General features: G+C 51.8%; 3 protein-coding genes across 3 annotated transcripts; all 3 read right to left on the bottom strand.

Annotated features, from left to right (window-relative positions):
• Window positions 1–3,740: 3,740 nt before the first annotated feature.
• LOC108864214 (lysozyme C) lies at window positions 3,741–4,311 on the bottom strand. The gene is made up of 2 exons (XM_018639403.1): window positions 4,108–4,311; window positions 3,741–3,999 (listed from the first exon to the last, which is right to left on the bottom strand). Exons 1-2 carry the CDS (start codon window positions 4,293–4,295, stop codon window positions 3,741–3,743), a joined length of 447 nt encoding a protein of 148 aa, XP_018494919.1. The 5' UTR covers window positions 4,296–4,311.
• A 1,313-nt stretch (window positions 4,312–5,624) lies between these two features.
• On the bottom strand, window positions 5,625–7,511 carry Spx (Spliceosomal protein on the X). The gene is made up of 6 exons (XM_018639402.1): window positions 7,478–7,511; window positions 7,137–7,220; window positions 6,677–6,951; window positions 6,316–6,574; window positions 5,944–6,060; window positions 5,625–5,854 (listed from the first exon to the last, which is right to left on the bottom strand). The coding sequence occupies exons 1-6, from the start codon at window positions 7,509–7,511 to the stop codon at window positions 5,625–5,627; spliced, it is 999 nt and encodes a 332-aa protein (XP_018494918.1).
• A 1,678-nt stretch (window positions 7,512–9,189) lies between these two features.
• Window positions 9,190–12,007, bottom strand: LOC100908504 (mitogen-activated protein kinase ERK-A-like). Its single transcript, XM_003743006.1, has 6 exons — window positions 11,910–12,007; window positions 11,028–11,223; window positions 10,059–10,354; window positions 9,750–9,968; window positions 9,509–9,580; window positions 9,190–9,382 (listed from the first exon to the last, which is right to left on the bottom strand). The coding sequence occupies exons 1-6, from the start codon at window positions 12,005–12,007 to the stop codon at window positions 9,190–9,192; spliced, it is 1,074 nt and encodes a 357-aa protein (XP_003743054.1).
• Window positions 12,008–14,138: the final 2,131 nt, after the last annotated feature.

Genomic DNA, 14,138 nt, shown 5'->3' with positions numbered 1-14,138 from the left:
ACGGCGTGAACTCTCACTCATGGGGGCCAGACACTGCGAACGGGGAGCCCAATCGGATCCAGAAAACCTGGACTAAGGAAGACGCTCTCGGAAATCTGATGGAAACACCCAGAGCCCGGACCAGAGGCGAACAAGCACCAATCGAAATCGATTTAGCTGAAGAAAACGTTTGGCCAAGAGACGGAAACGCTCACCAGATTGGAGTGAAAGCGTCAGACGTTGATGAGAATGAGCGCCGAGCTACGCCGGCAGAGAAAGGTTCGTCAGGCGGCCATCTCGAAGCCAGCATCGATGCTGAAGACCCACACGAGGTGCCGCGGTCGATGCCTAAAGTCCAGTCTTCAGACTCGCTCGCTTCCCGGGAGGTATCTTCGGAACATCTCTATGAAACTTCGACAGCTAGGGACACGGGGTCGGCTGACGATACATCGAAGAGCCCACACGGGATGTCCCCGATAGACCTTCTGTTGAAGAAGAAACAAGAGCAAGCCCGAAGGAAGAGAATGACGACAGAAACCCCGACGCAGACCTCGACGACTCAAGCCCCACAGACGACATCGACATCGACCACGACAGATGCCCCACAAACTTCTTGGACAGCCGACATTTCGGGGCCTGAACTAGGCAGCCCTATTCGTTTCGGGGCGATTCTGCCCACCCCCAGGCACTGGAAAACGCGTTCGAGAGTACGCATAACTCCCCATCACTGGTAAGGGGGAGAGAGGGAGGTGGTTTCTCCATGTCGATGCCTGCGGAAACCCTCCCTGGATGGTTGGGCGAGGGGAGGCAAGCTCTGACTCTTAGTCTGAGTCTACTGGGGCGAGGCTTTTGGACCTAGGAACGACGGGCGCTAGAGTTGCCTGATGAGAAAGAAATTCATCGGACTAGTTAGCGTGATATTCGATCTATCAATAAATACTGAGTCGATGCGAACATCATTAAATATTTATTCGAACCCTCACAATTCACAACGTGCCACATCATAACTATTATATATTCTACATACCAACAACGAGTCATTCACTTAGCACCATATCGTCTCCCATTCCACTGGAATTCTAACGCCACGCAGTTTTTTCTTGACGATTTCACTCACAAAGTCCTTCACAAGGTTCACCCAAAATAAAACCGTGCGTTTCCCCCTCGATGGCAAGGCTCTCATTCGCATCGCGGTCCGCTCATTGAGCAGCCGATCGATCGAATCTTCAATCAATTATTCGAGGGAATCAGGCCGAGCGGTTTAATGAATCAGACCCCATCGGTCAACAGCCTATCAGGTCATGTTGATTCAAATGCCGGAATTGGAGAGGATGCTCCAAACCGTCTATGTACAAACGTATTGAACAACAAGACGAGATCATCACAACCTTCTCCCTCTACTTTGGAAAGAGTCTCCGCTCGATCAGACGGACGGATGCAAGCATTCTCGGAAATTCCATCTACATTTATACCCGTGTTGATAATATTTCCTCATTTTCTTCCCAACTCTCTGCACCTTGACTTGTCGGAGGCACACTTGCTTTGGATGCACAGTAACGACTTAAAATTCTGACTAATATGAGTTTTCGTTACAACGACGACGTCTTGTGGATTGCGAGCATGTGACGCATGGTTTTGTTCTTTTGCGATGCCCGGTAGTTGCACAAAGGACACTTGTAGGGTTTTTCCCCGGTGTGTGTTCTCTCGTGAGCGACGAAATGTGAACTTTTGTTTGTACTATAGTCGCATATCGAGCATTGGAAACGGCACGAATTATACTCGAATGACTTGCGGCCGCTGGTTTGCATTGTCAGCAATTGGAGTAAATTGTCCTCGAACCACGACAGGATATCTGTAAAGACACAGGAAAGAGAACTCGATGAGATTCGCGCAACATCGTAGCGGAAAGTGAACTACCTACTCACTACATGCTGCCTTGTCGGGCAAAAGAAATATTCCATGCAAGTTATCGAGCTGTACGACAATGAAGGTGTGATAATTGAGATGGTGAGCGACGACTCCGGACATCTGGAAGATGAAAGAGCTTTCAAAGTCAAGAGAACTCAGTGGGATAACGGGACGGCATAACCGGAAGCCGAGCTGCTGGCTGGAAGAAATCTTTTCCGAACCAAAGTCCTCAACGAAGTTCTTATCTGTGTGGAGATTATCGAGCTCGCGGCGAGCAGCATCACCTCCCGCCACAAGAGCTCCTGGAACGAAAGATACGTATTGTCACTGAAGTATCTGACATGATTTTCTTCGTGGTTTTGTGGTTTTCTCCCGAAAACTCAGTTGCCCCGCTCATGCGAGCTGAATGTTCAACGGATATCGCTATGCACGAGTCGAGAGCCCGCGAGATTCTTCCTTAGCTCTCGAAGCATGGGCACGGGTTGTATCATCCAAGAGAGTGAGGATAGCATCGGAGACTTCGAATGCCCAGAATATCGAGGGAAATGAATCCCTCCCGATCATCTGTTGGGGAAGAATCGAGAGGTGAGACCAGTGGTCCCAGGACCACTCCTACCTCCACCTGGATAGAATAGTAGCAATTAGTAGTTACCAATTACAAAACTCAATAAAAACTTCTCCTCGGCTGATCAATTCCGGACGTTCCTAGAGTCGACGACTCGAAATGATGTAAGGCCCCGGGATATTATTCATAGCTCGCCAATCCCGCATGATTATAGAGTGGAGCGCACGATCAGAATCTCGGATCCCTGTGAATGAAAGTGTTGATCCTCCCAAGGGATTCGAATGTTTTCGAAATCAGCCGGTCGTAGACACCTGACGAATGAGCTGCATACGGCGGGGAGGCCTCGGACGATAACAGAATCCGACGGCAATCTTGACGTTCACGCACGGGGAAATGGATTGTGTCACGATATCATAATCGAAGAACTGAGGATACGAGAAGTCAGAATTTCCGGTACCAATTCGAACACGGAATGGCCCTATGTTTACTCACTGCGTATATTTTGTTGACAACAACGCAAGTTTTCACCGTGAGCGCTTTCTCCTGATTCCAGACTCATTCCTCATGCGATGAATCAATCACGGATCCCGACACCAGGATCTCAAGTTAAAAATGGGAATTGCCTTCTTAAACCTTTCAGAATAGGGCCCTTATAGTCAGCGGTCCCGTAGTTGAAAAACTGTCACAAGATGGAGGCGTAGGGCTACTGCCATGTCTTCCATGAATCTTTTCACGACGAAGAAGCAGCCAGCTCAGACCAAAGAGCTTCAGAGAGAGCTCGTGTCTCCTCCGGAGCCGATATCCTTATCCCGAGCTCATCGGTCATGAGATCTTCGGGTAGATGTCGGCTCAACAAGCATCAGGTGGGGTCCGTGGAAGTTCGTTCTTCACTTCCTGTATATTCGAATTTCGCGCGGCCTGAGTCCTGATATCCGTGATGCGATACTGCGGCAAAATTTTCTCTCCACAGGCGCGAAAACTGGTTTATGCTGCGATCGGTCGAACCAAGGTCTAGCGTTCTCTGTTCGGCGGGGAGCGTCAGGTTGTCACCGCTTAGGATTGAGAAGTCGGATACGGATGCTCCCGGTGTGACGGGATTTTCTCGATTCCCGGGCGGCCAGTCGCTCGCTCGGTAGTCGCGCTGCGAGAACCGGGCGAAGAAAGGCGACTTTTCGCAAGGAGTGCACAATAAGAACTTTATTAACTTTAATAGATGACTAAAAATATCTGGCTCCGAGTCGATGAGTCGTCTCGTGAGTCCCCGGGAGGAACAACTAGAGTTCCCGTTTCAGAAGTCGCTCTGATCTAATTCCACGAAAAGTTCCGTTATCCGCTTCCAGCGGTCGTCTGAGCAGAATTCGACATACACTGAAAACGCCGGGAAACCAGCTGCTCGCGCGATGTGACTCGCGCATGTTATCGCCAGAGTGACATTGTTGGTGAGCAGTGATTCACAATCTTGCGGCAGACCGCAGCTATTCCCTTCTTCGAAACAGTAGCGCTCGTTGATTTGGAAGAGCCCATAGTCGGAAGTCTGGTCCGGCAATCTATGGACGACAAAAATTCTTCGCGTCAACGAAGGTACGACCAGGTAGCAATCCACAATGTTTTTTGGGGAGACAGTCCTCGGATTCATCGCACGACGAATTACTCACTTTGTCACAACAGAGGTGTTGAAATGGCTTCCGATCTCGGCGATGCAGAGAAGTTGGCCTATATCCTCGACCTTGTCTCCAAGGTTCTCCCGCAAGCGAGCTATCAGCTCGCACTTGTCGATGACGCGGGGACCGACCTCGACCATGAGGCCGGAGACCATCCAGATTACGATAAGTTTGATTCCCATCAATAGATTGTGGAAAGTCTGCGGAAGATCGCGATGAGGTGGAGCCTGAAAAATGACGAGCTCCGGCAGATCGACGGGCGAAGCCTACCGATTTTTTCTCTTTTCTGAGAGAAGTATCGAACGCAAGCACAAGAGGAGAACCCGCGGGTAGACTATGGCTCCGCTGGCGGACAGGTTGGAGTGTTCGGTAGAAGGGGTTTCGGATCTTCCCCCGGGGATCGGAACCTTTGTGCTCTAGCAGGCTGACGGATTCCCTGAGCAGCTGTTCTACCTCGACTATCGAAAGACTGTTTACTTCTCTGAAGGTCCACGAACGTTGAGTTGCGTCGCCCACCACACCTCGCGTGCATCTGGACAGCGACGCTTCGAGGCAGGCGCTGGGGAGGAGCGACAGAACCTCACGCGGATTTCATCGTCATAACTCCGCGACTGTTCGTTTCGACCTGCGGTCTTGAGTTTGTGTCCGGTTTGTCTGCTTATCAGGGGCGTCTCCAGAATTTTGTTCGGGGGAAGTGGGGGAAGCCCGGTTTCAGGGAGGCAAGGGGCTAAAATTGGCAACCCGCTCCTATGCTCCAGCGTAACGGCCGGATTTTAGACCGCGCACAGCGAGCAAGATCCTCACCTGGACGTTCGTTTTGCTTTCGAGAACTCACAATTCTCTATATTGATTAAGGTTTGAGAATTTGTTCGACTCGTTCCGACGACTTCATTCCGGCTCAAATTGATTTTTCCAATGCTAACACGCCGGACCCTTGGATTTGGAATCATCGGAACCGGTCGTGAGCGGATCAACGTGACTTTCAGCGCTCGCTCGCACACTTTGTCCACACATCATTCTTAGGCCTTTTTTATTGCTCACAAAGCCATGGAAGTCTGGATGCGGATCGAGTCACCCCGTCCTTCTTGGGATCGGCCCTTGGGGGATTCTCGTCTATCGTGGCGATCTCATCTCCAATTGCGTCGCTGAAGACTTGACTCGAGCGTAAATCTCTGTCGTCAGCGATTCCCTCCTGGTCGCGCGCTCTCGATAATGCCGTACGTTTAGATGCCGATAACATGAGAATCCTTTTGCAGACGCGGGAGTGAGAATCATTGATACCGGTCGTAGGTCGCGGGGTCCATGGGCTCTGCCAAGTGAGTTGTTATGTTCCGACATGGCGAGCATGGAGTCGATAATTTGCCCCATCTCCCGAAAGTCCCGCGAGTAATCTGGGAGGCGGCACCTGGCATTTCTCCGAGAATGATCCAGATCGTGCTCTGTCGATGTGTCTCTGTTCTTGACGACCGAGAAATATTTATTATAAAGAGAAAATATACAGCGGTGTCTCCTCACTGACTCGGAGGGGGCGGGGGAGGGGGTGGCGGTGGGGCCATCATCCTCGGTGGTGCTGGCGGCATCTCCCATGCCGGTCTGCCGAACGGTAGCTGACCCATGGTGGGAGTTAGACCCGGGGGAGGGGCCATATTGGGTGGCATCGGGGGCGCCATTGCCATCATGTTCACCCCTCGCATCAGCGGTGGTGGCGGCGGAGGCATCATCCCGAACGGAGAAGCGCCCACTGGAAAAGTTTGACGGTCTAGGTGAATACTTCGATGCTCAAAACATAGTCAAGCCTCGATGAGATGACCTCAAGTATGTTCAACTTACTGCCTTGGAAGCTCGGTGGAGGAACCATCCGAGGCGGGGGAGGTGGCATCGGTGTCATGAAACCAGGAGGAGGTGGAGGTGGGGGTGGAGGAGCGGCGCTCGGGTTTCCATCCGAATCTGGAAACGATGTGTTAAAAGACTGAATAAGAATGCATGCTTATATCGCCGCGGATGGCGAGCGATTCCCTACGATCTGAGCGACGAGTGAGGAAGGTCAAATACAGACCCACGAATATGAAATATCTTGGGAAACCTATGATAACGGTTAGATCAGGTAGAGAGGTATCTGGAATCTCTCCGAATCTACGCATATGATTCCAATTCGCTCAATTATTTTGTGACGAGGGGGAATACGCTTTCAGATATGCTTACCGACTGGGGGAGCGTCTGCGAACAATTGATGAGGTCGATCGCCGATACTGAGCGGGTTCTGCGCCGCCAGGAGTCGTTCCGCCGCGGATCCATGCCTCTCGCCTTTCGAATCTTTCTTGAAGGCGTATGAAATGCTGATCGCTCTGTTACACAGGTACTGTCCGTTCATCGCGTCTATGGCGGCGTCAGAAGCTTCGAAAGAAGCAAAATTGACGAATGCGAAACCTTTGGAATTCCCGGTTTCCGGGTCTCTCATGATCTGAAAGCGGAGAAAATATCTTTAGCTGACGCCGTGCCTCGGTGGATGAGGAGGGATAGTGATGATCTAGTACCAGATATACGGGACTGGCGAATTACTCACCTTCGGTGTCTGCAAGATCACACCGAAAGCGCTGAATGTGTCGTAGAGCAGTTTTTCGTCTACTTCTGGATCGAGGTTCCCGATGAAGATATTCGCGCCAACATCGAGGTTCTTTTGGTGCGCAGATGCTTTGTTTACACGGACAGGTTTGCCGTAGAGTTTGATCATGTTCATGACTTTGATCGCGTAGTCGGCATCCTCTTCACCGAGAAATTCAACGAAGCCGTAACCTTGATGCAATCCAGTAATCCGATCCTTCGGCATGTGGACGGATACTGCAATGGAATTATGGGGTCCGTGAGAATCAGCTCCGGTCGCACGGGCACTTCGACATCGCAGCGGGAGGTCATATCGAGCTTCTGGATATCGCGGAGACTCCAAGACGATCCCCGGATCAAGTGTTCGGAATTGTGATCTCGGTTTGTAGAAGTGGATAGTGGATAAGCTTCAGTTAACTCACCGATCGGTCCGGCTTGTACGAAAAGCTCCCATAGCAGGTTGTCGCTGACTTTCTCGTCGAGGCCACCCACGTAGATGGTGGCATCTGGAAATAGTCATGCGATAAGACAATGGAACTATCGCCTGAAAGTTCCGAGAAACTTCCTGGAAAACGTTCGATGATCGCGAGGCGTTCGAAGTTCGAAAGAGCCGGCTTATTATGTCAACAAAACGAAATCGTAGCTCTGGGGAGCGGGAACCGTCGCCGAGTTCTCTCCAAGCGTTTCTGGGGGCAATCGTGAACCTGATCTCCCAACGCAGACGGGGTGTGAATATGATGAAAGCTTGAATTGCAATAGTTACCCTGATTTCGCTCAGCTATGGGTCCCGCAGCCATGGTATTGCCGGCCACAAGGTAGGATTCAAGATGGCGGCTGACGAGTTTGTCTCGGAGAAGAGAGCAGGCGGCACTTTCGGGCGGGTGATTTGAAACTCCCATTAGAAAACCCCGAACTGCTCACAAAAGCAAGTAGACAGGAGCTGGGAGCGTGATAGGCTGCAGCTCCCCTAATACCATCATCATTCACCATTGGGCAGTGGTGAGTACCTGGAGTACTGAAGAAATTCCATTCGACAAAGCCGACCGATCCTGGAAGGGAAGGAGTCGTGGCGACTCGGGCTATTCCTGTCCTGAGTCACAAAGGAGCCTTGCGCCGTCCACGATTCGTCGGCCCCGTGGAACGGTCCTGAGTCCTGACTCCCAATGCAGACGGCTGGAAGTCCCGCAGATCCTCTGCGCGGAGCATCGATCCCAGGTTCTAACCCGTTGAATGGAGTGACTACAGCGATCCGGGGTGTGAAGCTTTGTTGAGCCCACACCCTAGGGGAATACAGTGACAATCCCGCTCGTTGATAAACATCTCTCGAGAAGGAACTCTCCGGAGCTTTCGTCGAAGAAAAGATCTAGCGAATCTTCTGAGGCTGATAGTCTCGGAATTTTTCGTGGAGTCACTGGGAGCGCATCTGTTTCGTTGCGCCCGCAGGCTATTAAGCAGCAGGATTGCTGGAGAACCACCGAGCTCTCGACGGGGCTCTCACGAGGATTCGTGTCGAGACGGGAGGAGGGAAGAAGATAAAATGCAAAATCAAAAAGGCTCCATTCAGCTTCTCGATCACGGAGGAACTTCATCTATCATCACCGTGATTCTCTGGCTCGTTTTGCTCTCAGACAGAACCGATTTGAACCTGCGGCAATGCCCCTCCCCCACAACTTCACGCCGTGGAACACCTCACTCAGTTGTTCCCGCGTGCTATGAGTCAGAGTCGCCGTGATCGGGGCGGTCATGACAGACCGTAAGAAACTTTATTAGGTAGCAGCAAGCCATATCCAGTCCCCCTGAAAGTTCTTCCCTAATTTTGCGTCTTCTAGGTTTGTTTGAGTTGTGAGCACAGGTCGGCGCGTTCTCGGTCGCTGAATTTCATCCCGTGAAGGGGACGCAGATGCCGAGAACTCGATATCTCTGACGGACGGCTCTGCATTTATATTTGAGCTCTCATTCTCTGCTTGTACACGCAACAAGCTGCGGTCCGGAGAAGAATCTCATCCGAGATTGAAACTGCATCCGTCAGCACCACGGTTCATTTCGAGCATCAGGCTATGCCAACTCGATATGTGCCTCGGAATCCAGATTTAAACGTCTGCTTGAAAGTTTCTATTATGTATTTCTACTCCGAACTACTCTCTAGTTCGATATCCGCTTCGTCCGTATTCTAGGATTCGTGGCCAGCAACGACTCGAAAATAGATTGCGGCTTGTATTTCTAGAGCTAATTGTTGTACAATAGTTCCTCGATATCTCGCAATGTCTCTGTATCAGCACTCGGTAGGTATCGCGAAATGAGGAACTGTTCACCACAGAATGGGAATAATGGACGTTGACCGACTCGGACCGGAACGTGTAGCTGCGTGGATGCCCGGGAGTGAACACCAATAGTGATGGTCGATTCGATCATCTACGAGAAAAATACAAGAAATTCGTGGAATAACTTGCTGGGGTACGGGCTTGAGAGTCGGAGCTAAGGATGTTTTGGGGCTTCGATCCGCGCTTTGAAAGAGTTAGTTTCATCGAAGACGAGTTTTTTGAGGATTTCTTTTGGAAATTCATCGAGCTCCATCTCGACTCTGAATGGTTCTTCAGCAACGGGTTCATCGTCCGGATCGTAGTACTGCTCCAAATACGGGTGAGCTAAGGCGGCCTCGACCGTGATCCTATAAACCATGAAAAACATAATCTATAGATGCTTTTGTTGACGCTCCTCCGAGTACCTCCTCTCAGAGCGTCGATCACGCTCGTGCTCATAAGGATCCCTCGTCGACGAGACTCTTGAGATTTACCTTTTGCGGGGATTGAAGGTGAGGAGCCGGTCTAGTAGATCGAGAGCGTTGGGGTCGGCTTCAGGATAGAGCCTAGAATTAAAAAAATCAGGCACGCGACTTGAGAGGTTGGCCTGCGGCGATTCCGGGAAAGATGGCTCGTTCTACCATTAAGGGCGCTTGGATGATCTATCGATCTGTATTAGGGGCCGGAGGCTTCGCGAGGGTAAAAATGGAGCTTCGGAAGAGAAAATGAACCCACTTGTCCCAAGAAACCTTCGGCTTCGGTGGAAGGCTTTGGAGATAGGAACGAGCCTTATCGCTGAGAATGCATTTGAGATCGTCTTCGCTTGGTGAGCCGAGTACGTTGAGTATACGGTTCAGCTCGTCGAGGTAATCTTTCCCGGGAAAAATCGGCCGATTGGATAACATCTCGGCGAGTATGCAACCCACACTCCAGATATCGATCGATTTGGTATACCTGCGGGGGAAGGAAACGGTCTTCCTCAGAGCTCATATCCCTCGGGGAGCCGTCAGATCGGTAGAACATTCAGAGAAACGACCGACTCACCCCTTCGAGTCGACCATGATTTCAGGAGCACGATACCAACGTGTCGCCACATACTCCGTCAGAAAGCCCTGGTGGTCGTGGTCGGGGTCCGCGACGCGAGCCAGGCCGAAATCACAAATTTTCAGATCACAAGTTGTATTCAGCAGTAGGTTGCTAGGCTTTAGGTCGCGGTGGAGAACATTGGCCGAGTGGATGTACTTCAGTCCGCGCAGAATTTGATACAAGAAATAGCACACGTGATCGTTGGAGAGTTTTTGAGATCTCAACAGCTTATAGAGGTCCGTCTCCATCAGACACTGTGAAATATTACAATGAGCGCTCATTATTTACGATGCGACGCTGTCCATTAATCACATGAACGCTTGAGATGCGCACTCTCTCTCGAAGAGCGGAGTCCTAGCGGACCATCCCGGTTCAAACTCGGGGAAGGTATATCCGACTCGTAACGCCGCGGACAAGGTGATATCTCGGGGACGGATTTCGTTCAGTGTAAGGGGACGTCCAAACTGACCACCATTCGATAACGAGCGAGTGCAGAAGGGGGGCGGGAAGCGCACCAGCGGTTGGAGGGAGATCATTCGATGATTCCCCTCCATCCCCTCGGTCCAATCGCATCGAAAATACGTTTCCTAGCTACTACTGTAGCCTGCGGTGCAAAATGGGACATGTCATCCTTGCTCAGGACTCAGGAAGCCGGAGCACGAGCCGACGGAGCGGAACACTCCGCCCTCGGAATTGACGACATCGCAAACATGGTTTCGGGACACCACATCAAGAATATGAGCGCGGAAGCCTGACTTGGAGCATATTCAGATTCTTCGAAACCCTCACGAGCGAAGGAAGGAGCTCATGTCGGAGGAACAGGAGACTTTCCGCTGAATTTCTTCTCCTGACGTCCGCCGACGATGCCCGAGATCGAGCCGTAACAGGAATGAACAGAGTCTCATCGATAAAATAGCAATGACTCACTTGGACTATGTAAACGTCTTTCATTTGATCAACGGACGGGGCTCGGATTATGTCCCGGATATCGATGATGTTCTCGTGTCGGAAACGAGTGAGGATCTTGATCTCTCTCAAGGTACGCTGGCAGTAGGTTTTATGCTCGAATGGTGAAATTTTCTTGATCGCAACCTTCTCGTTCGATTCCGTGTCTCTCGCGGAACTGCAAGAGAAATTCGTGTGACGGCGAGATTCAGAGGTCAAAAGCGGACGCTCGTCCTCATTTCGGATGCGAACAGCTTGATCTCTCAGCGAGTGAGGCTCTCGAGAATTCCTCGCAAATGTGAGCTACTCGTACGAAAATAGCTACGAGCGTTCCGACTCATTTTCTGACGTGCTCTGTGGTCCGCGGTAGATCACCGAGAGCGAGGGTGCTTTTCGGGGCCCGGTGTTTCAGAAGCAGAAAAAATGGTTACTGCCTCCGATATCGCCGCACGCCGGAAACGCCGGCCGCGGCTCGACCAGGATTCCCCGATGTTATCGGTGATTCCACGAGAATCGCGGAAACGACTCGGTAGTTTTCTGTTGGAGCGTACTTTGGCGAGTCTCTCGCACGCAAAAACTTTCCGCTGCGCCTACTCCTCGCCCTCGCCGAGAGGTTTCCCTCATTTCAAGAACTAATCCATTGTACCGTCGCGGCGCGGCTCCGCATAAATAGCAATTATCGTCTGCGAACACAATCGCGCGAGCGAGAAATTTATTCCCCTCCATTCCCTGCTGAATACACGGGAACTCGCGATAATTTCCACAGGAACTCGTACCGCGGGCCAGACGTGTTCCGCATCGAAGTTCCCTGGAATGCGACAGAAACGACAGAAAACTGAACAAATGATTTACCCTCCAACTTACACGACCATTCCATAGGCGCCCTCGCCGATGTACGCGAGATCCTTGTACCGAGGTCCGACTTCGAAGTTCTGACCACGGATGATCTCGACGTCTCCCATCTTGATCGTTAATCGAAACGTGATTTTTCCGGTTGGAACTATCGAGAAGAGAAGAAATAGTTCCTCAACTATGCACCGTGCTTGATCCGAGCGTGAAAGTCGTGCATGTATTCGTTCCGGAGTACTCTGCAGATCGAAACTTTGTGCACGGATGATTATCCTCGTTTCGCGATTCTCAGACTTGCATCTGGCGTCCTCTCCTCTGAATAAGTTTCTAGATGATTGTCGGAAGGCGGTTGCACGAGAATGCGGACGACGGGAGCGCTCCTCAGAGCGAGGAGCGAATCACAGCTGTCTACTCGCTGGCTTGCAGCTGCATCAGTGAAGCGGCGGACTCGTCTCGCGGACCATTCCGCAGATGTTCACTGCGGTACGCCTGAGAATTCGAGAAGACACCCGCGACAGACGCGTTTCGCTCCTCAGCTCGTACGTGCACAGAGACGGCGCGTTCCTTTCCGCTTCCGTATCCTCTCTCGCTCAGGATTCCACTTTGCACGCGTGTCCTTCTGAAACCTGTTGACTCGATGTGCTCCAGAGAGTCCACCGTGCTTTCGCGCTCTGCTTGTGCTTTTTGGTGCGGACGAGCGAGCCTCAGCTTAAACGGCTCGATTGAGCCCGAAGGGACCCTTTCCTTCTGCGAGTGCGCGGATGGCGTGCGGATCTTACCAGGAGGAGGAAAGGCCGCCGAGGAGTGCGCGAGGAAAGGGCTCCCATCGTCAGCACGCACTCATGCCAAGGTATAGAGGTTGGGAGATGGAATGCCCGAGTGCCGACTCGCCGCGATTTGGCGCGGTGGGACCTGGCCCGGAGGTCTGCTCTCCTTCGCCGAGATCCGGCTCATGATGGATGATGGTCAGAGTCGCGATTGCAAGAATAGACTCCGTCGATCCTAAAGAACTAGGTGATCATGGATTTCGGGCTGCCGATCTCGGAGTCGAAGCCATGGAATATTTCAGAGTTCTAGAGGGAGAATTTGCATGATCCTTTGGGCATCTGCTATCGGAATTTCCGTCAAATATTTTCGGCTTCGTGCCCGGTTTCGGCGAGGAAAATGTGCGGTCGGGTCGCGTCTCTTCCATCATCATCATCAATGATTATAAATTGAGAACCACGAGGGAAGTCTCCAGAGGCGGGGATATTTGACGCAAACGACTTGATGGAGCCACTCATAAAGGCACGATATGATGGATGATTGAATGATAACTTCGAGTGAATTAGGTATGTCCGGAGAGGGCGTTCTAAACGAGGAACTCAAGAATCTCTTACAAGTCATGCCGCCAGAGGTCTCTCCCCAGGGTCAAACTCCATCCTTAGTAACTCCCCCAAAATCAGAAAAGGGCCCGCTCCTGACCTCCTGACGCTCCGGAGATGATGATCCGACCTCACATCCTCGAACTGAAGGGCATGCCCCGATGGCCAACCTGTTTTTGTTGAGCAACCTCCATTTCCGTGACGAGTTCCTCGCTCATCGAGAATGATACCAAGGGCCGGACTTCCGCTGCGCTCGCAACCGGATCTGTGAACGGGAACTTCATATCGGGGCGGTCCTCACGAAGGAGCCTATGGGAGCTGAGAATAAGTGGGTTTCCGAGCATTACCCCGTCACAAAATCCCGCTCGTCGATGGCATGTGAGAGCCCATTGGACATGCCTCAGAGCCCGGAGCGGAATGGATGGCCCAGGGTGGAATGTGAGAGGGACGAGAAGCCTCCGAGGACACTAAAAATCAATTGCTTGAGGGCTACAGGTCACGCTCGCCCCGTTTCCCCACCCCGGATTGCGCCAGATTGGTCCGCAAGGTACGTGTCAGCTCTTGCAATTATTCCCCCTGATCAGAGATTGGCTGGGGCTGGTGGAGCATGCGAACATCTTGCTTAGGCCTCAGCTTGTACCCGTGGTCCGACTCAAGAGAAACCGTCAGGTCAAACCACGACTCTCCGACAATGACTGTGCATATTGTCCGATTCTCCGTCGCATTACGCCGGGCACGTCCATTGACCGAGCAATAAAGCTACAGCGAGCTGAGACCGCGGATGCGGATCGTGCCCCCCGCCGCGTTCATCCAAGACCGTTTCTCCGCTCTGCAAGCACCCTCGGGCCGCCCAATCTCTGAGCCCACCCTTCGACCGATC

This window comes from Galendromus occidentalis, unplaced genomic scaffold, assembly GCF_000255335.2.
Source record: "Galendromus occidentalis unplaced genomic scaffold, Mocc_1.1 scf7180000077437, whole genome shotgun sequence".
Lineage (NCBI taxonomy): Eukaryota > Metazoa > Arthropoda > Arachnida > Mesostigmata > Phytoseiidae > Galendromus > Galendromus occidentalis.
This window is presented reverse-complemented; position numbering and strand designations above follow the sequence as displayed.

What these genes read in the sequence shown, in the direction of transcription:
- LOC108864214 (XM_018639403.1), bottom strand. Translation starts at nt 4,295, where the DNA reads ATGGGAATCAAACTTATCGTAATCTGGATGGTCTCCGGCCTCATGGTC. An exon ending in AACACCTCTGTTGTGACAAA is followed by an intron (nt 4,000 to 4,107) that starts GTGAGTAATTCG and finishes TGTCGTCCATAG; the next exon opens with ATTGCCGGACCAGACTTCCG.
- Spx (XM_018639402.1), bottom strand. Translation starts at nt 7,511, where the DNA reads ATGGCTGCGGGACCCATAGCTGAGCGAAATCAGG. An exon ending in CATAGCTGAGCGAAATCAGG is followed by an intron (nt 7,221 to 7,477) that starts GTAACTATTGCA and finishes GACTATTTCCAG; the next exon opens with ATGCCACCATCTACGTGGGT. An exon ending in TGATCTTGCAGACACCGAAG is followed by an intron (nt 6,575 to 6,676) that starts GTGAGTAATTCG and finishes CTCCGCTTTCAG; the next exon opens with ATCATGAGAGACCCGGAAAC.
- LOC100908504 (XM_003743006.1), bottom strand. Translation starts at nt 12,007, where the DNA reads ATGGGAGACGTCGAGATCATCCGTGGTCAGAACTTCGAAGTCGGACCT. An exon ending in CCGAAGGTTTCTTGGGACAA is followed by an intron (nt 9,581 to 9,749) that starts GTGGGTTCATTT and finishes TTTTAATTCTAG; the next exon opens with GCTCTATCCTGAAGCCGACC. An exon ending in ACCTTCAATCCCCGCAAAAG is followed by an intron (nt 9,383 to 9,508) that starts GTAAATCTCAAG and finishes CATGGTTTATAG; the next exon opens with GATCACGGTCGAGGCCGCCT.